The 22,982-nt window shown below is 42.4% G+C and overlaps 1 protein-coding gene across 1 annotated transcript in view; it reads left to right on the forward strand.

The window, feature by feature from the left end:
• Kif16b (kinesin family member 16B) overlaps positions 1-22,982 on the forward strand; it is a 182,505-nt gene that overhangs the window by 150,820 nt on the left and 8,703 nt on the right. The window contains exons 18-20 of the mRNA XM_051183275.1: positions 15,062-15,115; positions 17,206-18,549; positions 22,709-22,861. Of these exons, the coding sequence (XP_051039232.1) occupies positions 15,062-15,115; positions 17,206-18,549; positions 22,709-22,861 (1,551 nt within the window). The remainder of the gene's footprint in view (positions 1-15,061; positions 15,116-17,205; positions 18,550-22,708; positions 22,862-22,982) is intronic.

A 22,982-nucleotide genomic window follows, 5' to 3' on the forward strand; every position in this document is an offset into this window, starting at 1 on the left:
GGTACAATCCCAGAGATAATGCAGTTACTTAAATAATCTCTCAGGGTCATGTCCTGATCCTTGGCAAAAGGTGGTAGAAGGAGGGGAATGCCTTAAGATAAAATGGAAATTAAGCAAAGGAGATCAGGAAACCCAAGTATGAAGCAGTATGTTTCAGACTTGAGTTACAGCTGGTGGCTTCAGGATGCTTATAATATGAGCATGATACATCCTCTTCACCTGGCTTTTGCAAACAGGCCCATTCATATAATACTTACTGGTACAAATTCAAGTGAAATTATTTAATACTTCATCATATCTTCCTTCTCCCTGGCTCCCAGTCCCCTCCATTCACTACCTGCTGCAAAGAGTGATTACCTGTGAATTAAAATATAATTGAAGAAAAACTGCCTACTCTGACTTATGAGAAAGCAGACACCTCATTATGAAATTGTTGGCTCTAGCAAGTGGGCAAAATGAAGCATAATTAAAGCTATGCCATGCTGTTTTTTTTTTTTTACCATCTAATGTGTGTGTGTGTGTGTGTGTGTGTGTGTGTAAATATACCTCAGCATAAATTAAGCTAGAAGAACATTGAAAGAGAAAAATGTTTAGTACCTGGGCCCTCATTAAGGAGTTGTTTAATTCCAGATAATCCACAATTTGGACTCAGAGCATGCTTATTTCTCAGAGGGAAACTTCAGGCTGTGATGCTCCCTCCAAGCAGTGGGTATTCCTGATGATCTGCTGTGCCCTGACAGCCTGCTAAGCAGTAGACTTCCAGCTCTCCATGGAGAGCCTGGGAACATGGACTTGTCATGTGAGTGATGTGGAATGAGTGCAAGACAGCATGCAGTTCAGAGCAGAAGGCAGCTGTGCCTGCAGCCTTCTCTGGGATCTGGTGGGAAAGGGCTGATGTGACATGCTGTACCCAGGAAGGGCTCTCTTTCTGGTGCCGTGCCCCCTTTGGGTAGTCATGTCCTAATTGTTGCATGACACAGAGTACCAGAGGCCTTGTGGCTTTCAATAGCAATTTTTATTAGGGTTGAGATCTCCTGCAGCCTGTCTGTATGAGTCTGATTCATGAGAACCATTTGTCTTCTTTTTGGAAACCAAATATTATTTCCTTGCACTGACGCTATTCTCTGGTGCAGTTTAGCTCATTCACACCCTGGACTAAGTGACTAAGAGTTCTTGTCATAGAAAGGATGGCAGGATTACAAGGAGCCTCAAGTAAACTTTCTTCTCTGTAGCTGGGGTTATAAAGATGTTCCCAGCCTATAACAAGGAGAGAGAGAGAGAGAGAGAGAGAGAGAGAGAGAGAGAGAGAGAGAGAGAGAGAGAGAGAGAGAGAGAGACAGCAAATGCTAACTGAAGACTTATTCCTCAACACCCACCTTCCAAAGACTCAAAGTCACTGCCCTGACTTTTTGTTGGAGGTTTCACTCTATGGCTTCTAGGTGAACTGCCCTTGATGGGCCCTGACTCTTTGCTGGAGCAGATGTCACTTGCTGAGGTGGTCCATTGCAGGGAATATAGAGCATCCCAGAGGGGGGCTGGGAGGGCAGAGGGGCTGAGAGGAAGAGGAGTCAGTAGGCTGAGGCCCAGCTGGAGAGAGTTCCCTGGAAGCCTAACACTAGCTCTTACAGTTTGATTTGATAAACCCCTCAGAGTTGTTCTTTGGGGCTTGTATTTCTGTGTTTGGCAGATGAATTTGAGGTGCAGATTGCAGCTCAGGTTCCTTAAGTTTGAACGTAGTGCCCTGCATGAAAATGGCATTATACATTCTGATTAGCCTTTTAAGGCTTCTTCAGAGTCAGGTAGGTGATATATGCCCCCATTCTCAGTACAGAGGAGATAGATGCCCAAAGATCAGATCTCCCATCTCAAAACAAAACAACTCAGCTAGAATTATGTTTAAAGAATATACTCCAGTACACAAACTAGAGTTATTCTCTATGTGTTCGTGCTCGATAATGACTTTTCATGTTTGGTAACGACTTTTATGTGTAGCTGTGGTAAAATAGACTTGCTATAATGTTTTATCACACTAACCATTTTAAGTACATTGTATAATAAAGTGCATTGCTGTTGCCATGAAGGCAATCTCTAGAACATACTTCATCTTACAAGATGTAGTGCTGCATTCTTGAAACAATATCTTCTTGCTCACAGCCTATGTTCTGGTTTTGTTGTTGTCTGTTTCCATGAATTTTACTTTTTTAGACATGTCCTACACCTGGGGTCAGAGCATTTCTCCATTGTGATTGTTTTATATTTCACTTAGCAAACTGTCAGTTTTTTCTATTTTATCAGAATTCTCTGTTTTCTGGCTGAGTAGTATTCCTGTGTACAAGTATCTCACACTTTGTCCATTCTTCTGTTAATGGGCATTTGCCAATGGTTGTTTCTACTGTTGGTTGTTGGAATAATTCTGCACTGGACTGGAGTGTACAGATGTATGCTCAAGCCTTTGACCGGAGCTCTTCTGAATGTTTCTATGAACTGCCAGTCTGTTTTCCATGTGGCTTTGTCATCCTCATATTCTTAGAAGCAAGGGAGGTTTCCAGAGTCTGCCCTTAGCCACCTGTGAGGATTTCTGCATGTGATTATAGCTATTGTGTGTAGCTGTATTGTGGATGGATTTCCCAGGGATTTCAGCCAACTCATTTCACATGTTAAAACCCAACCAGTGCTGAGTCCAGAAATTGTTCATGTCCAAGGAGGAGTGTGGTCATATTTGCACTGGAAGGGTGAGTAATGATAACACTTGGGGAGCTGCTGTAAGAATGCTGAAGGTGAGGACTTAGAACGAGATAGTAGTGGAAGGAACCCAGAAGAAAGATGGGCAAGAAAGACAAGTGAGGCAGGCAGCTATGGGTCTTGGAAGTTTAACTGACTGTGTGCTTTAACGAAGGAAAATATGTTGTTTTCCAGTTTTAGGCATAAGTCTTTGATTGGCTGTTATTTAGCTGAAATATAAACATTGGAGGAAGGTCAGGTTTTCTCAAAAGCACTGAGTATAGTAAGAACAACTTTGAGTAACGGGGCCCTGGGCCTTGAACTTCTTCAGGTGGCTGTGGCTCTGAGTCTTGTGTGAGTCAGCAGTCAGATTCCTCATGGGGAAAGCTGTCTTGGCACCAGCAGCATTTGTTTGGCCCATAGGAAGTACTCAGCCTTGCTTGGGGCATGAATGCAAATGAATGAATGAAATGAAAATGATGAGTGACAAATAGGTGTTGACTCATTCATGTGCCTAGTGTTGAGAGCCTCTCAACCTTATGCTGGAGCTTGAATGATGAGGACAGGCAGAGGCACAGTCATCTTGTAATATGATTTAGTAAGTGAAGAGGATGCTTGTGAAGTCCGGCGGGAGTCACCGAGCCTTAGGCTTGTCTCACACACACCACCCTTGGGTTATCCTGGGATTACTCTGTAGGGTCCCTGCCTCCCTGGGGAAGAGGGCTCTAGACTTCTACCCCACTTGAGCCTGAGGATATACTGCATTACACTCCTTGAGCCCTCTGTGGTGACCCCTTCTTCCTAGCATCTGGCCTGCCTGGTCCTTCCATTTCCATAGAGTGAGCTTTAAGCACCATCACTGCCAAAACTTTGTTCTCCAGTGTGATCCTCTCTCACTTTCCACCCTGAACCCTTGGCCTGATTAAACAAACTTTCTCCACTTATGAAAGCTACATAGAGCCCCTCCATCTGCTTCCTCTGCATATTTGCCTTTTAAGCTTAGTCCAGGAATCACATTCTCAGTGACTTCTGCCAATTTCCAGTTTGAGTTGAAATTTTGCCTTTTTTCCTTGGGCAGATAATCTGTTCATTCATTCCCTCTTTTACCAAATTCATCTAATGTCTGTGCTTTTGGAAGGTGAGAAGTTCCTTTGTCTTACTCAGTTTCAAATCCTACACACAAGAGGAAGTAGCCTCTTGCTGATCTAGAGCCCTGGGCCTGCAAAGAGGCTCTGGAATGTATCTTCCAATGGTCTCCAGATGCCTGTCCTGCACATGACCCTTGTGCTCTGGACTTCCCACATGTGTCCTTCTATTTTCTTAGTGAGTGCTTCCTTCATGGTTGGTGGCTTGGCTGCCTAAAGATTACAGACCTACATATCCCTTGTTTCTTTGGTATTGTACAGAAGAGTAGGGGAGTGAAAGTTTTATAGACTAATACATGCATACATACATACACACGTACATACTGCTTAGTACTCTTCTAGTACTCCTCCAGAGCCGAACTATCCCTACAGTGGTGGCTCCTTTGCTGGATCCAACTTGTCTTCAAAGCAGCTGTTTGATTCTTTTTTCTTTCTTTCCTTTCCGTTCAGTGGGCAACTTTTGATCTTTCCAGTAGCCCATATTTAAAAACAAACAACAACAATAGAATCATAATCTGAATTTAGTGGGCTCAGGTTGTTTTTTTTTTTTTTTAATGCATCAAGCCCTTATGATCATGAACAGTCCCCTCTGTCCAGCACATCAAGTTGGACACATTGTTTCTACTCCAGTTTTGGAACCCACTGCTGGCCTGCATCTCAAGCTCTCTGGAAACTGATTTGTACACACATTGGTTCTTAATGCCAGGGAATTTTTGGATGGGGCAAAGCAGCCTAGTGGCTTCCTTGGGGAGTTAGCTCTGCTTTGGAGAAGTGCCCAGCCAGGGTCTTTGCCAGCAGATAATTTCCCTGCAGGGGAAAACATTCCTTCTCACTGGCACAGTGTCTTTAAGAAGAAAGCAAGCCGACTGCTCAGCCTCCTCCACCTCGCTGGAGACTGCAAACAGGCAGCTAATTTGGCAGGAGGCGGAAGCGTTCACAGCTTCTTGAAAGTGCTTGAAGCAAAATTAGATAACTTCCAAGTTCATTTCAGTATTGAAAATAAAAGAAATTTTTGCTGGCACATTAGCCTCTTCTAAGTACTGCACAGTGGTGAGCCCATATAAATGGATAAATTTGAATAATTAAATTCTAAAAAGAATGAACTCAGCTTCTAACCAAGCTAGATCTAAAAATGTCAGAAGTCAGGGTCAGGGCTCTGTTTAGAGATCCACCTAAGTTTCATCCAAGGCCATCACACACCTTGATGGCCATGGAAGACTGCTGACTCAGAGATGGCCTGAAGCTTTCCATCATCAGGGAAGAAGATTTATCATAGGAAGTTCAAATCACAAACAAGTATGAAAAAATCACTGCAGCACTAGTGTGTGGCATATACTCTGCCGTAACTGTGATCCCTTTTAAATATGCCTCTTTTCTCTCCTCCATCAGGGTTTCAGTGTGAAATGCCCCCACAGATTCATATGTAGACCTATTTTGGATATTGTGGGATCTAACTAGAGGAAGTATGTCTCTAGGAGCTTGGGTTTGAGGCTTCAAGCCAGACCTTGGTAACTGCTTTTTGTCAGATGCTTATCATTTATATTGTTTGTCAAGATGGACTCATAATGGATTTGTAAGTTTTTTTTTTTTTTTTTTTTTTTTTTTTTTGTTCATTGGTTTTGTTTTGGGTTTTTTTTTTTGCATTTAATATTTTCCTTTCATAGCTCTTTTATACTCTTTTAATAGCTAAATTATATTCTACTGTAGATATTCCATGCCTTACTGGACTTATCTTCTATTGATTTATGTTGTATTGTCTAGATATTTCCAGCTGTCACATGCTACCAGGCCAAAGAGATTTGTAGTTAATTCTTGTGTTCACCATAGTAACTTCCTGGAGGCAGAAAAATGTAGCTCTGACATTTCTAGATCCGAGAGTAGAATTTGAAGGTTTTTGCTGCATGCTAACAAATTATTTCATTACCTTCCTGGTAATACTGTGAGAGTTTTGTTTTCGTCTAAATAGTTCCAAGGAATCTTTTTGAGTTCTTAACTATATCCTTGTGAGTACAGCTTTCTGGGTGAAGTCTGAATTTCATATTCCCAGGAGGCTAGGTAGGTTTTCCTGCCTACAGCTATGGCTGTCTTGAAATGTATGCCCTCCCTTAATTTCTTGGTCATTACCCAGGACCAAGTGTCTATGACTATTGCCTAATCTCATCCTGTACTGGAATGCTGAGTGAGGGTAGTTCCCACATTTTTGCTGTCTTCTGGTTAAGTATAGGAATGAAATTCTAGAAAATAAATCCAGAAGGAACTCAAATCTGGAGGGAGAGGATTAAGATTGGATGTAGACAGTGAGAGGCACCAAGATAGTTGTGGAAGAATTCTTACCAACTGATTACTATTATGTAATGAGGAAGTGGTTCCTTTTCCTTGTAACATCCAGCCTTTGCCTGGTTCTTGTTAATGAATACTTTCTAGCAAAATGTTAACAGCTATGAAAATACAGCATTGAGGCAATAATGAAAAGAGTCTCTCCACATGTTCTCATTTCAGATGCAATTCCCTCTACTATCCCCACATGCCCCATTTTCTACCTGTACCAGCCTACCCACAATCGCCCCTCTTTCCCTTTCCTGCCTCATTGCTCTGTTGTCTCCTCACCCCTTTTCTTAGAGACTGTTTATTTCTCCTGGAAGCCGTTCTTCTCATCTTCCTTTTCTTCACTAACTAGAGAAGATAACAGTCATTGCACTAGACAGTGAGAAGCTATCAGTATCAGGGAAACAGCTGCCATTGCTTTGAGCCTTAGCTTCACTGTAGGCAACAAACCCAGTTTTCAGGAAACAGACATGGCACATGGTTTGTCAGGTGCTCCCCAGCACAGTTTGTACAACTTCAGGACACCGGATAAGTTGGAACTTAGAGGAGTTCTCTTTCCCCTTTTCAGCAACATGCAGGGGCAGCTAGGGATACTCCTGCTGAGATTTTCATCTTCAAACAAGGCTGTGGTCCTCTCTGTATATTCAGGAAAGATCCTCTTCCTGGGAAGAACAGTGCCCTCTTAACTACAGATTTCTTGCTCCTTCCATTTCACTTTCTCCTACTTTGTAAAATGCTTCTCTTTCTCTCGATGACCTTGAACATGTGAGCTTTATTCACATTGTTGAGAATATTTATGCTGCTGGTAATTTGGTATTTAGCCTGTGTGTACTTGAGGGTTATTTACTGTGCTTATCTCTGTTGATTCATTGTATTGAGCCTTGCCATTTTTTTCTACTTAAGTTTGCTGCAGTGCTGGTTTCTTTCTCCAACTTTGGTCTTAGTTGTCTTACTTTTTATGGGTCATTTACTAACTTTACAATGGCTATAGATTGTCTTAAATAGCTTGTTAAGATACACAGTCTTTAGGAGCTTGTAATGAAAGAAACTAAAGGAAGTGGTTTTCTTCCTCCATTAGCTGAGATTGGTGTTAATTACTGACTTTGCTGTTCTTCCGCTGGTTTTTAAATCCTTGAATATCATTCCATTATAGTCCTCTTTAAATGATAGGCCTGTGAGCTTTCTGTTTTCATATTAGGTGGAAAGATGAACAGTTAATTCCAAGAACAAGTCGATATCTTGTATTACTATAGCTTGCCTGGTGGGCTAGGTTGTTTCTCTTATTTTCCAATCTAGAGTTACTGTAAAGCTCAATTGAGAAAATGAACCATCTCTTAGTGATAAGATAGATGGCTGTTATGGGCAAAGGTGAGGCAGGAGAGTTCCAGTTAGTCCTGCATGGCACCATGATGTCCTGTTGAAGTACCATATTGTGTTAATTTGTGGGTCACTAGCTTTGTTCCTTGGTAACTATTTGTAAGCCACAATTAAATGTTTTCCTTTATAATAAGAATTGTCATGGTCATGGTGACACTTTACTCCAATAGTTAAGATAAAAATTGGTATCAGAGCTTGGGTGATAGGTCTGACCTGCTTTAGTTTAGAAGAATGTAGACTTTGGGACTTTGGATTAGAAAAGCAGTTTAATGCCTTAAGTGGGCCTAATGGGCCAAGCTGGTAGGAACATGGAAGGCAGTGGTACTGATTTGACTTGTGGGGGCCCAACTCAGGGAGTTTCAAAGGGGAAGAATATCAGTATGTGCCTAGAAATCATCCTTGTGATATTTTGTCAAAGAATGTACATGCTTTCTCCTTATAAATCTGCCTGCGACTAAGCTGAGTTATGAATTAACAGATTTGGCAGAGGAGATTTCCAGATAGCCTAGTATTGACTGTGCTGTTTGGTTATTAGTGACCACACTTATACAGATCTATAATTAAAAGGAGCAAACTGAGCAAGGAAAAAAAATTACAAAATTTACAGTTTGAGGAGAAAAGGAGCACCAGGGAGACGTTTAAAGAAAAACCTGAGGTTAAGTGGAATAAAGAGTGTAGTGACCTCAGGGCAAGACTTCGCCCTGCCAAACTTCCAGTTTATGAAAGAAATTAAAGAAAAGTATAGGAGTGTTCATGCCTATATGCATCTTTAATCCCAATTCTCAGGAGGCAGAAGCAGGTGGGTCTGCGAGTTCAAGGCCAGTATGATAAACAGTTTGGTCCACGTGGCAGCCTGCAGGAAGGCATGCTACTGAAGAAAGCTGAGAATTCTACATCTTTATCTGAAGGCAACAGGAAGTGAGCTGTGACACTAGGCATGGCTTGAGCATGTATGAGACTTCAAAGCCCACCCCCCACAGTGATATACTTCCCCCAACAAGGCCACACCTACTCCAACAAAGCAACACCTCTAATAGTGCCACTCTTTATGAGCTTATGAAGGCCAAATACACTCAAACTAACACAATACTTTATTATAGGCTTTCAGTTTCATGTGTGAATATGTCAATCTGTGTTGAAAGCTGATTCCTGAGTACAACAAGCATGGTTCTGAGCTGTTTACTTACAAGTGTTTTCCAAATTTGCAGTAATGAGTTATTCTCAACATAAAGGATCAAGGAATACAAATAACTGTTATTTTTTCAGGTAAAGAAAGGCTAGCATTGATTATCTTCATCTTCTTACTCATTTCTGCTGAGCCAGTAGTTCAGGCCATTGATTCCAGGGCACTACCCAGCATAATCACTGTGCTTTGAAGGGGGCCCCCAGGGTATTCACACTCAACCAAGATGGAAGGATCTTCATCCTCAAGGAGCCTGGTGAAGGGAGAGACAGCCACAGCCTCTGTGGCATGAAAAGGCCCAGCATCCTTGGTTATTGCTCCAGATGTTCATGGCCCCTCTGGCTTCCTCTACACCACCATGCTGCTTCTGCCAGGCTCACAGTGGGCCATACAAGCCATCTGCTCTTTGTCTGGCTTCTCCCTCCCTGTGCTGCTTTCCTGAGTCTCCTCATTGCCCTGCTGTCTTTCCTTGTTTCGTCCCTTTTCCAGACCCCATCGCACAATATATCCATTATTTATTACTCAGTGATCCCTGTACTAGACAAGAGAGATGGCACACAGATGGCAGAACTTAGGTAAACAGAGCACCAGTTGCTGAGTGTCTCAGCCCCCCCCCCCCCATCCCCAGGGCAGATTACACTTTAGGTGACAGAGCAGCTTGCCAGCAAGGCCTCTAAGAGTGCTGCCTTGACCTGGGCCTTCTTCTGCTGCTGCTACTGCCCTGGCTTTGCCACTCCTTGATTCCTGCTGTGGATGGCAGATGCCAGGTCCTATTTACTCACTGTACCTTATGTGAGTGTACCTTTACTGCCCCATCACCTTGATTTATCGCTATTCCATGCACCTTGGGCATCATAATTCTGTTTCTCAAGGCCAACCTTCAGCAGCGCCCCCTCTTCAAAGGTTTCACCCTTTCATCCCTGTAGCCATGCTCCCTCTCTCTGATCCCCGTATCTAAGCCACCCTTTGTTTAGGCTCTTTGGTGTTCATGTGGTCAGCACGTGCTGTGCTTCCTTACATTTGGGACTCCACTGCCTTTCACAAACCAAAAGCTTGGTAAAGTTTTACTGTGTCCAACATGAGGCTGAAGGAAGTGGTAGGAAGATTGCCTGTGACACAGTGTTCAAGTGTGTTGAACAGGGAGAGTGGGTTCTGAAATAAGAGATCCATATTAACTGCTGAGGGCCCTCACCTCTTCAACCATCGTTTGACAAAGGAGGTGAATTGGAATGCCAGGGTACTGGAGAGGATGGGTGAAGAGGTAGAAGAGGTGAATTCTCCTCCCAGCTCTTCTTAAGAGGTGCTTATCTTGCACTCCTCTCTAATACTCTCTGAGCCTAGTATCCTGAGCTCTAATGTTGCAGCAATGGCTAGGGTACAGGGGCATGTGCTGGCTGAAGGTAATGCCTATTGAGTCTATACCCACTTCAACAAGCCTGTGGTCTTTGACTATAACAGGGCTGGCTCTGATATGTGTGAATTTTACTTAATTAGGTTATAGAACTGTTAACCAAAGTTGGCTGGGAAGAACTAAAGAAAATGCTTATGGCATCAAATTGCACTACTTAAATATATATATATATCTGGAAATCTTTAGTTTGTAACAGAGAATATCTAACAATTTGGAAGTCTTAATGGATACTTTCTAGACTAGAGGTGTGAATTTTTATTTAGGAAACCCTTCCCAGGATGCTTTGGATATTCACAATGAAAAATTCTGACTTAACTAGAGGGTAACTTTCCAGGTTAAACTCTATGGTGAAACTTCTTGCCCCTGATTCACACCCTTCTTGCCTCAACCCTTGAATTGTAATTGTATATTGGTCACTATGGGATATCCCAGTGTCTAAGATGGAGATGTTGAAAATTACTGTCAATCATCTCTATGAGGTATATTTTCTTAGCTTTTCAGTGAATGTTTATGTGAGTACTGATGCCCAGAGGAAAGATTTTAATGCCCTGTAATGGACTAAAGAACGAGCAGTCAACCTCCAGTAAATGCTAGGATTGTCTTACCAGGATTTGGACTGAAGAATGCCACCAAGCATCCGGACACTGGTCAGGACTTGTTCACAAGGTATCTGTGATCAGAGACACAGCACTTCGTAAGGCCCAATACACAGTGAAAATATGGGTTCTCTTATTCTAACATAATAAGAATTCCAGACAGGCCCTGTGTAGCTGTGTGAGCTGTACATCAGTTTAGTAGACCTACATAACTACAACCCAAAGTGCTAATAGGAAATCCAAGTCTAGCCAATGACATTTTTTTCCCTAACCGTATAACCGTTCAAATAATAGAGTCAGATATCCAGGCAGGAAACCTTACCAGTATGTCTTTCTCAGGTCATCTCTGTTGCCAGATGGGAACTCCCTTCTATCTAGATCTGCCATAGTCTGGAGCTCAATTAATTGCTCACACCCCTTGCCTATACCACTCTAGTTGCCAGCTGAAGTACTGGCTGGACACAGGTAGCTGTCTCTTCCTGCTTTTAAGCAGAAAATCTAAATATTTGACTTTAGAGGTACCAAACTTACCAGTATTACAACAGCATAAGGATGCAAATATTTATGGGTTTTGCTTATTTAAATTTTTCTTCATTTTATTCTCTCTCTTTTAAAAATAATCACAGTCTCACTTTCAAAGTAATGGTGTGAACTGAGAAACTCCAACCCTCTCATTTTCTGTTGCTGATGATAACAGAGATGTAAATTGCAAGATGTGCGGTTATACCTAAAAATGCTAGCTGTCTTTTAATGAAGAGAAAAGCTCATTCCTGATAAAAATAGATGCTATGCTGTGCTTTTTTGTTGGACCTAACACAGTATGTGTACCTCCAAATGTCATTTTAAAATGTTAAAAACAGCTGCAAAAATTGCATCCTTTTATAGTTTCCCTTTTAATTATAACTTTTGGGAAATTAGCATTTGGGGCCATGATAATCCCAGAAAATGTAGCCACATTTACATACAATTATACTTGATACACTGTCTAGATACTGACAGGTTCACACTTATATTTTACAGTCTATTGTGGTACACTAACTGAAATAATTATGGATTGTGCAAAGAAATGCATTTTAAAGAATGATTAGTAAATGTGTACTACTTAACAGAAGTTATATGCTATCAGCAGCAATTCCTGTACCCTCAAGTAGGATCCCTGACCCATGATGCTCTTCTCATATTGTTGGAGATCTTACTTCAGTTAAGAGCTAGCACCAAATAGGTGTTGTTGATTTTTAAGTTTCAGTCTTTTCTAGAAATGTGGATTATTATCCAGAAAATGGCTAAGATCTAGAAATAAGTCATAGAAAAGTCATTTGTCCTCTTAAGAACTAAAAATAGGGATCTTCCTAATCAATAGATGCTGCCCTTCTGAAGGGCTAAGAGCCGTGGCCTCTAGCATCTGAGGTTGACAGCCTCAGCTCTGTCTAAGCCCTACTGATGTCCTTAGTGATTCAGGGTGAACAATTTACTCCTCTGTCCTATTGGCTGGTACCCACTTTGTCAGCATAGAGCCCTTTTTGATTTTCCTACTTTATCTTGTAGGCTCCATTTTGACTTCATTTCTTTTCCTGCTCAGTATTTAATTCAGTCTTTAGACTAATACTTGGATTTTCGTCTTCCCATTTCTTTAGTTGAACTTTTGTTCTGTGTTCTTAGCAGCCATTTCCTACATTTACTCAGGCATCTTTGTTCAGAACTGCCAATAAACAAACAAACATTATGTCAGCCTGAAGATTGGGCCTCTATAATCAGCAATCTCAAAGCTTGTGTGATGCTCAGTGAGCCTTTCCTCCTCATTTTTCTTTATCAGTGCTCGTACTATTTATTTGGTTCTGGGTTTGGTTTAGATACAGGAATAGCCCAATCTAGCTTCTCTTTCCTCAGCATCTCTGTTGCTAGGATGGCACACATGAAGCACCATGTGCAATTCTTGCCCATTGGCCCTTTCTCCTCTTAACAAGTAATATTCCTGAAACGTATGCCTCTTGGTCTCCTTGCTCTTGACATAGTATCTTGCTTCTGCCCTCAGAGAGAAGCAGCCAGGCTGAGAACAGCATCCCTTCATCATCTTGATGTGTCTCCTGACTTCTTAGTTCACTTCCTTCTCACCTAGTCATCAAAACACCAGGCAGGTGTATTCATTAAGTTTGAAGTCTTCAGTAAACGTAAAAGGATTTTTGGAATACGGTTCCTGATAGCCTCCTGAAATCCACGCCTTGCCATGCCACCTATGGGAAGCTAAAATTTGGTTTTAATGCATTTTTCTTAAGTTTTATATTATACAAAAGAAAGAAAAACACAGGCCTAGAATCAAGACATTTCCTCCTGTGTGTGCCACACTGTTGCAGAGCAGAGAGGGGCTGAAATGTGGAGCTATAATGCATAAGGTTGCCATGTCTGCTTGTGAACCCCACTTCCTAACACTGCATTCACTTAACATTTGAAGCTACTGCTTCAGTAGAGTGTAAAATCAGATATTAATCACTCATATTTTGTGATGTACTTGTCACCATATAACTGCTGAAGAAAAATTGTGGTTCATAATAAGTTTTGGAACCAAAGTTGGATTCTGATGCTAGTCAATACGCTAAGCTTCAGTTTCCTGCTTTGTGGCCCAAGGATGATAAATGTGTCAACTTCCTGAAGTCAGGAGAACAACAGGAATGTTCTAATGCCTGGGTGAAGCACAGAAGATGTGTTTTCATCCTAGTCCCTGGCTGCAGCTCTCAGAGCAGCCTGCTACACACATGTGATGTCATAGGCATGGAGAGCTGTATCACAGGAGATGGAAACTAAGATTTAAGGGGATGCTCTTGAAAGCATTTTAACCCTATAGGAAAGTAGGAGGCAGAGACAGAAGCAGAGAATTCCCAGAAGCTCAAGGCCCACCTAGCCTACACACATGTTCCTGAATGCACTGAGGAGGGACCAGGGAGAGGCGGGGGGGGGGGGGGGGCATTTCAGTGAAGAGGTAAGTTCTTGTATTTTATATCACAAATCTAAGTAAGGCTTACAAAATGAGTCAACAGAGGGCATTTTGAAAGCAGATTGTTGTGGGTCCAGATGCTGTCTCCACATCATACTGTTGTGACCTGGAACAAGTTCTGGAGTCCATCCAAGTTTTGGGTTCCTTGTCTTGTAACTTGGTGATCCAGTTTGCAGCTGTAATATTCTGGGAGGACAAAGGAGATAGATAGCCTGTGTTATCAGATCAGCATGACTATTCTTGCGCCTTGGATGCACAGTTCTGCTTACAAGGTTACCAGACACCTTCCTCTCCACATTAGCTTGAATGAAAGTGACAAAAAAATCCCTTTGAAATGTATCTTAGGTCACTGTAAAAACATCTGTGTTGCCAGTTTGGATTTGTATATGGTCCAAGGAAAATAGTTTATGGTGAATTGTTCCGTAGTAAGCTTTGCAGCAATATCTGCCATCTACAACAGGGAAATGTCTATGTTCAAATATTACAATTCGTGGTGTTCAGTTGGAAAGTGAAATATTATTTCCTAATGCCAGGGAAACTGGCTTGTGGAGTTAGAATTTAAAAATTCTACATGGCCCACTTGCCATTATTTTGTTATAACTGTGTGACTTTGTTTAGTCTCATAGGCCCCACTATCACTCAGCACATGGGAGCTTCTAAGTAAAATAACTATGATAAAGCACTAAGAGAGGCTTTGCTGTGCACAGTAACTACTTATGCTCAGTAGTCAGTGGCCCTAGGACTGTCACAGAATGTGAAAAACAGCAAGCTAACTTTCTGGAGCGTTTGCTTCATACACTTACTGGGAAATGTGATATTTGCAAAAAGACCTTTTGATCTATGCATGACCATTGCCTTTTAAGTACCTTACTGCTTTTCTCCTGGTGTTCACTCCCATTGAATTGTTTTCTTAATGGATGTCTGTGCTCTCTCCCCTCTACCTCCCTGGCAGTCTTTTCCCTATAAAAGGACCCATCTGTCTAAGGTAGATTCTCCTTCTTACTTACTCATCAGTGACTAAGCTGCATGGAATAGACATGCTTAGCATTTAGAAGTTGTGTATAATTCTGTTTTTTTTTTTTTAATTACAGTGAAATTTTATTTTATTTCAAGTCAATCTGTTCTGTTCAGTCTAAGTTCAAACATGTAAATTGTATCTAATTTCTAATCATAGTGATAGAGCAAAGAATGCATTTTAAACTTGCTAATCCATAGTAATTAAAGTAATAGACAAATCTGTGCTCTAGTGTGTGATTCCATGTGCAGAGAAAAGCACCTTCATGGAAGTAACTTATTTTCATTTGATTTCATCAGACTTGAATTTGAGAGACAGCAGCGTGAAGAACTTGAAAAACTAGAAAGTAAAAGGTAAGCTGCAAGGCCCTCTTGTCAAGTGGCTGTCTGGACTGCTGTCTTAGTATCCTTCCCGAGTTCACCTCTTCTGTTTCCATGGTTCCCTACAGCTCTGAGTCTGTTATTTACATATCTAATGCCTGTAGATTGTCTCTTATAAGGGATTGACTTTATGTTATCTTAAAATTTTCACAGCAGTTCATCTTCAAATATGTGTAAAGAAAGGGGGAATAGTCAGTAAATTAAACATCTGAGTCTGTTGAAATTTAACCCCAGACCTTTTCTAACTGTTCTTGGATTTTTAAAAAGTAATGAGTATATAAAGATGAAAAAAGTCAAAACATTTTCCTTCTGAACACCCAATCTCCAACTTCTTAATAAAAAATAATAATAATAATAATAAGATTTATTTACTTTACTTTAAATATACAATTTTTTTGCTTGCATGTGTGTATGTATGCACCATATGTTTTCACAGTGCCCACAGAAGTCAGAGCAGGGCACATGGATTCCCCGGAAGTGGTTTTACAAATGCTTGTGAGACCCATTTGTGGCTTGTGAGACCTGGTCCTCTGTAAGAGCAGCCGGTGCTCTTTACTGTGGAGCTAAGTTATCTCGTGTGTGTGTGTGTGTGTGTGTGTGTGTGTGTGTGTTGGGGAGGGGTGGGTGGGGAGAAAGAAAGTGCTTTGGGTCACAACTACTTTGGGGGTCGAATGACCCTTTCACAAGGGTCACTTAAGACCAAAAGGAAACAGTAGCAAAATTACATTATGAAGTATGGTGTGGGGGGGTCACTGCAGCATGAGGGTCTCAGCATTAGGAATAATGAGAACAACTGTCTTGGACCAGACCTCTCCCACCTAGCTCTTGTCCCAGCCTTTGATTTTTTTTTTTTTTAATTGCTTTGCTTTGCTTATTCTTAGGTAAGGTTTCAATATATGACCTAGGCTGGCCTGCTGCATCTGCCTGCGAAGTGTTGGGTTAACAGGCATACACCACCACAACCAGCACCACTGTCCTTTTAAGCATCTTTACTTTTTGTACAGCTATTGGTGTTTTCCCACCTGTAATTCATTTTTCTTAATCTTTGCCTGCTTTCATTTGGGGTATATACATATGTATATGTACATGTGTTTATATACATATTATACATATGTATATATATATCTGCTTAGTTGAGATATGTTCTATAATATCTTTTGTTTAGTTTAATCATAGTTTTTCTTCTCCCCTACTCCATTTAACAAGTCAGGAAGTAGATTAAGGATAGGTGGGTATTGAAGGAGGAGCTAAGGCCAGAGAGGATCTGAAGCATAGTTATTATTTCTAGAATTGGGGGTTAAAGTGCTCATGAGAATGAGTTTAGTGTCCATCATCATACAGATCAGGAGTTTGGATGTCAGGGGATGGAGGTCAACTTTAATCTCTGTCATTTCATGCTCTTGCTTGGGAGGCCACTCAAACTCCCCAAGCTCATCTAGTACCTCTGTAGAAAACACAGCATGTGATCCCTGTGTGTTCAAGCATCCTAACAGACTCCAGTTGTTTCTGATGTTGTAGGCTGTTTTGGTGATTATAATTTGCTTTGGACCAGTGATTAAACGCTGCATAGGGTTCTCTTTTGAACTGAAACATTCTACTGCCTATTATTTTGACTTTGTTACTCAACCCCAGTGAATTGAGGACAGCATTAAAAAAAAATTACTTAATGTCATCTTGTTAGCAAATATCTGTTGCAGTTTAGTCATTGGGCTGAATAAAACTAGGCACATTTAAATTTAAATTGGACATGGTGTTTTTCCCTTTGAGATCGGTGGGATTTCTTAATTATACCACTCATAATACATGATTCTAGGGTTCACAACGGAATGATACTAGAAGCTGCTTAAGGAGACTGGGCAGACAATATACTGGACAGAAAATGCAATGCAGTGAAATGAAATAGCATGCTTCTGAAAATGCGAAAGGGGACCACTTCCTGTTCAGTTGTTTTAATTAAAGGTTTGGCTTTAGGTTGCTTGTGTATTTTCAGAACAGTCCGCTTAGAGGAAAGTTGGACTGAAGCTGAGCATAGTGATCAAATAATGACCAATTGGCATTTGCAGGAAACTCATCGAAGAGATGGAGGAAAAGCAGAAATCGGACAAGGCAGAGCTAGAGCGAATGCAGCAGGAGGTGGAGACCAGGCGCAAGGAAACGGAGATCGTGCAGCGGCAGATCCGCAAACAGGAGGAAAGCCTCAAACGCCGCAGCTTCCACATTGAAAACAAGCTCAAGGACCTGCTGGCTGAGAAGGAAAGGTTTGAGGAAGAGAGGCTCAGGGAGCAGCAAGGACTCGAGCAGCAGAGGAGGCAGGAGGAAGAGAGCTTCTCCCGCATCAGAGAGGAGCTTCGCAGACTCCAAGAGCTCAACAGCTACGAGCAGGCCGAGAAGATCCAGATATTCCACGAGCTGGACCGGCTACACAGAGAACAAGATGCCCAGAGTGCCAAGCTGCAGCTGGAGAAAAGGAGGCTGGAGGAGCAGGAGAAGGAGCAGGTGCTGCTAGTGGCCCACCTGGAGGAGCAGCTGCGGGAGAGGCAGGAGACTGTGCCACTGCTGTGTCCTGGAGAGGTCCAGCGGGCCCAGGAGGAAAAGAGGGAGCTAGAGGGCATCCAGGAAGCCCTCTTGCTGGCCAAAGAGGCTGCAGCCCGAGGGAACCACACCTGTGGGGAGGAACTGGAAAGGGCTCAGCTGTACTTCTTAGAGTTCAAGAGAAGGCAGCTTGTGAAGCTAGCAAACCTAGAGAAGGAGCTGGTCCAACAGCAAGACCTCCTAAGCAAAGCAGTCCGAGAAGAGCAGGAAACCCTGGAGCGCGCAAGATGTAAAGCCCACGAGGAACCTAGCTCATTGGCCACAGGTAACAGTGGCAGCCCCTACTGGTCTGAAGATCTAGAGAAAATAAAGACTGCAGAGTCCAGGCTACAGAGCAAGGAGCGCCAGCTCCGGGACCTTCTGCAAAACCATTTGCCAGCTCTGCTGGAAGAAAAGCAGAGAGCTCTTGACATCCTTGACAGGGGCGCCCTGGGCCTAGACAACACACTCTGCCAAGTAGAGAAAGAAATGGAAGAAAAAGAAGAGCTGATCACACAGTACCAGGCTAATGCTAGCCAGTTGCAGCAGCTCCAGGCCACCTTCGAGTTCACAGCTAATGTCGCCAGACAGGAAGAGAAGGTGAGGAGAAAGGAGGAGGAGATTCTGGAGTCCCAGGAGAAACAGCATAGAGAAGCATTGGAGCAGGCTGTGGCCAGGCTAGAGCAGAGGCACTCCGCCCTGCAGAGGCGCTCCACCTTGGACTTGGAGATCCATGAGCAGAGGACGAAACATGGCTCTCACCATAGCAGGGAACAGTCAGGGCTGTGGGCCAGTCTGGAAGTCAAACAAGAGGCCCTCGAGGAGGACCCTTCAAGGTAAGACTAAGGCAGAGGAGGTGAAGCATAGAGCAGGCATCGAGAGATTGCTTATTTTCTGCCTCTTGTGGCTTCTCACTGTCCAGAGAAGTGATTCTTGTAGGCTTTATGTTCTGTAGTGCATAGGCAAAGGGCTTTAAAAACACAAACAAAAAATTCTATCTAATAAAAGCACCCTAAGCATTTTTGTTTGTTTTTCCATAAGGTCCTTGTTTTAGAATCATTGACTTAAAGTTGAGAAAAGCGCACAGGCAAAAGCAAAGTTCTGATCCCTCACTAAGCTGACTTGTGTGGTGTGTGTTGGAATATTTTGACAAGTACAAGTACTAGGAGAGCTTCAACCTAGGTCTCCACCTTTGTCTCCCCCTCATCCCTGCCCCACTCCTACCCCCATCCTGTCCCCTTCTCATCCCTCCTCCCTTGCCTTCTCAGAACCCCATTTCTTTCCCCCTCCCATGCCTGTTCTTCTTCACCAGGATTTCATGTCTTCTCTGTGTGTAGTGCTGGCCACAGTGAAGGTCTGTCCCCAGAGTTCATGCAGTGTGAGCCCCAGCTGGTTCCCACAAATTGAGACTGGAAATCAGGTAGATGCCCCACCCTCAAAGTCAGCATTTTAGAAAGAAAGAAAGGCAGGACACAAGCACTCTTGACATAGTGAAGAAAGAATATTTATCTTTCTGTTCTTGCCATGGTCACCAGAGGTAGACTCTGAAATAAGTACATAGAGGAATCTAGGAGCATCTTTTTGGGTACCCTACAGCCATGCTAAGACTCCCAGAGAGGTTAAAGGCCAACCGTGTGTGAACATAACCAGTTTGCAAAGTGGAGACATCCCCTGATTGGTTTGTCTCTTACTGCTTAGATGACCTTGACCACTTAGGTCTTCTTTTCTTTAGCTCCATACTCTGATCAGTTAAGTTATCAACACAAAGCAAAGCTTTTGCTCCAGAGGGATTAAGAGATAATTTACAGAGCCAATTCTGAGTGGCCACAGCCAGGGAACATAAATTTTATTGGTCCTGAGTGACATTGTTCACTCTGGAAGTGGTCACATGAACTTTTCTAGAACAAATCAAAGTCATAAATCGTGTGTTTACCAAATGCCTTAATGAAGACATCAGTGGATTCCATAGACTTGGGGGGAAAAAATCTCAACTGTAGGTTTTAGATGCTATCTGATGACATTATTCTACCTATTGGATTGGTGGAGGCTAGGCATGTTAAGTTTAGGGACATATTCCAAGGGATTTCTCTTAAGAATCAAGAGGTTGTTGGGTCAGATATAAATGACTGTTAACTTGATAACTTGCTACTCATGCCCTCCATTTCATGAAGATCTGCCTGCCTCTGACTGTGTTTGTAGTTCTTAACTGAGGCCCATGTGGGAGCATCTGGAACTCTGTCTTATCCAACCCATAATCAGCAGTACTCTGTCTATTATCCTTAAGACATGACTTAGCACTTGGCAGAGGCATAGGTACAGTTGCAGAGACAAGGCAAGACCTTGTCAGAAGTGTTAACTGTATCTGTTACCCATCATTTTCCTGAGAAGGTCAAGATAGCTTCCTTTTAAGTGATCTGCTTATCCTATGGATTCCATTTACAATCACTTTCTGGTAATTCCTTTAGGCAAAACAGAAACAAAATAACAATCAAAACCATAATGTTATTATTTCAGAGAACTAGGTCGGAGGTTTAAGAAAATGATTGCAGGTATGTTATGTAAATGGAATTGCTGGACAAAGCTCTAGCCCCAGGAAATTTAAAGTAGTGGAGGGCATGCTCTCAATTTGTATCCTGCAGTGTGCAGTAAGAGGCAGCCTGAGCTTTTAGCTTGATGTCCCTGACTTTTGTCAACCAGCCATTAGAATTAATACTCTGTAATAACAGACATGGTTTTGAAATTTCCGTGGAAGTGATTCCTCGGTGTCAGCTGTCCTCCAGAAAGCTTACAAGGAGGCACTTTGCTCGTGAGTTCTGATGCATTAGACTTCACTAATACCTAATTCAGGCTGATGAAGTCTGGGCGATCTGCTTTGCCCTCAGCGTTCCTGAAGCTTTCTACGGACGTTTCTGCTCGTGTTGTTTGCTTTCTGGCTTCTCACAGTTAAGCCAAGACTGGCTGTTGCAGCCTGACTTGGCCCTGTGTGAAACTGACCACCTGAAATATTGAACCCACATGGCACCAGATGGGACTGCACTGTTCCTCGGTGCCTTATGAACTGGTTAAGCCATGCCACTGCTTTCCTTCCCATTGCTGCTCATTCCCCCGGTGACATGCATTGTGTGGCTTCACTAGAAAGCCCTCGTGTCATCATAGGAAAGGTTAAGATGAAAACTGCTGATACTCAGGGTTTGATCAGCTCCTCAAAAATGATGATTATAGTCACAAGGCCCTCCATGAGGAATAATCCCATGTAACTCAATGTATTTTTAAAATGTCATTTTTGTGTTGTCCCTGAGTCTTCCTATGAAGAAAAGATAACACCCCCAGGCAGAAGGTAGGAGATTTGAACCTATAGTGGTCATATCACTAGGAGGACTAGTGACACTCAGAAAGTGGCAAGTTGGGGGCTTGATCTAGGTCTGTGTCTTGCCAAATGGGCTGGTAATGTGGCTGAAGTACAGACAGGCCAGTACTCCACACAGCATGTGTTTCAGGGACTGTCCTGTTTGACCCTTGCTATCTATATGATTCTCACTGTGTTGTTAGGGTCCCACTCAAACCTCCATACAGAGTCACCTAGTCACATCTTAACTTGCAAGAACCCCTGTGTGAAACCCCAATAGGCATCAGAAGATCATGAATATGGCTGTCTTCTGCTTGCACACTGCTTGTCATTGCTGTTGAAACCAGGCCTTGATTCTTTGCCATCCATGTGGGCCCTCACACGATTCTTAATTGTTGTTGTTAGCTGTACTTTTGAGATAGGGTCTCATGTAACCTTTACTGGTCTCAAACTTGCTATATAGCAAATGATGACCATGTACCCCAATCTATTTCTACATCCCAGATTTACAGATGTAGACCACCATGCCCAGATCCATGTATCCCTCCTTGATGCTAATTCTCTCCTCTTCTGAGAATACCAGATGGTCTGCATATGGATGCTCAGGAAACCTTCCTCATCAGTAGATAACTAAGACCTGAGTTGAACTGAAATCTTCTTCTATGGAAGCCATGAGTGCTTCCCTTACTGACCCCAGAATCACACATCTGGAAATTAAGAACATGACCTTCATGTTCAGGATGAAACAGTCAGATGCTGATGGTGGCAGCATCAAAATGTGTCAACATTTGACACTAAGATTTCTAATTTTGGGAGATTAAAAAAATGAAAGAGATTAATTGAGCTCATTTGATCTCTGGAAAAGTAGAAATCCAGATACAGTACATGTCTATATTCACTCACTGAGTGGGCTGTGGTCTTCAGCTGCTGAGTCTTATGTTCCTGGGACTAAATCTTCCAGCAAGCCTGACCCTTCAGCCAGATTGTTCAGGATTCGGGTTCACCTGGCTCAGATTTTCATGTACTTCAGAGCTTACAAAATGTACCAATTGTCATCTGCAGTAATGCTTTTTGTTTTCACAATTTGTGGCTCATTTTAATTTCTCATGTAACTCAACCTTATTTCCTAGATCAGTCACCCTTGGCTTCCCTTCCCATTCCCTTGGTCAAAGGGCTTTCCTGGGTTTTGTAGCACAATCTTATTGCTATGATTGGTTTCTGAACTTGGAGCATCTTCCACTGTCATCCAATGACCTTTGAGGACCCAACCCAGAACTACTGTGAATAGATCTCATCAAACAGAAGTACTTAGCAGGATTTTGATATGTAGTTCACAACCAACTCCTGTTGAGTCAAGGTTTAAGGGATTCAGAATCCTGAACAGCACCTCTAAGGACTTCGTCACAACACAGAAGTGCTTTTGTCCTTAGTGGCCAGGTAGTCTAAGCCTGAAACTGTTTTTGTGTACTTTCTCATGGCTCATTTTCACCTTGTTCCTTTTTCTGTATGTGACACCTTTTCGACTAGAAGAGAAAACTTGCATTAGAGTTCTTTCTGGCTCCGCTGGGGTTTTTAGAACATTTCCCCACAGAGAATGTGTTCTTATAATACTGTTAATCAGTGGAGTTATGTGATTCATATCTTCTTAGGTTAGAACATGAAATCCACCAGCTGAGACAGAAGATCTGCGAGGTGGATGGTGTTCAGAGACCTCATCCTGGGACCTCAGAGGGGAAAGTTGCTCTTTCCTGCTCGATTCCCAGTGCTGGAAACTCTCACCTTGCTCCACTGATGGATGCCAGGTACTCAACATTCAGCTGCTGCCATGTTTGCTTTGATTGCATGTAATGACCTATTGTACCCATATTGGCCAGTTTACCTATGGAGGGATCTATCAAAAGCAGCAGTAATGCTAGGGTGAAA

The sequence above is a fragment of the Phodopus roborovskii genome, unplaced genomic scaffold (genome assembly GCF_943737965.1).
Source record: "Phodopus roborovskii unplaced genomic scaffold, PHOROB, whole genome shotgun sequence".
NCBI lineage: Eukaryota > Metazoa > Chordata > Mammalia > Rodentia > Cricetidae > Phodopus > Phodopus roborovskii.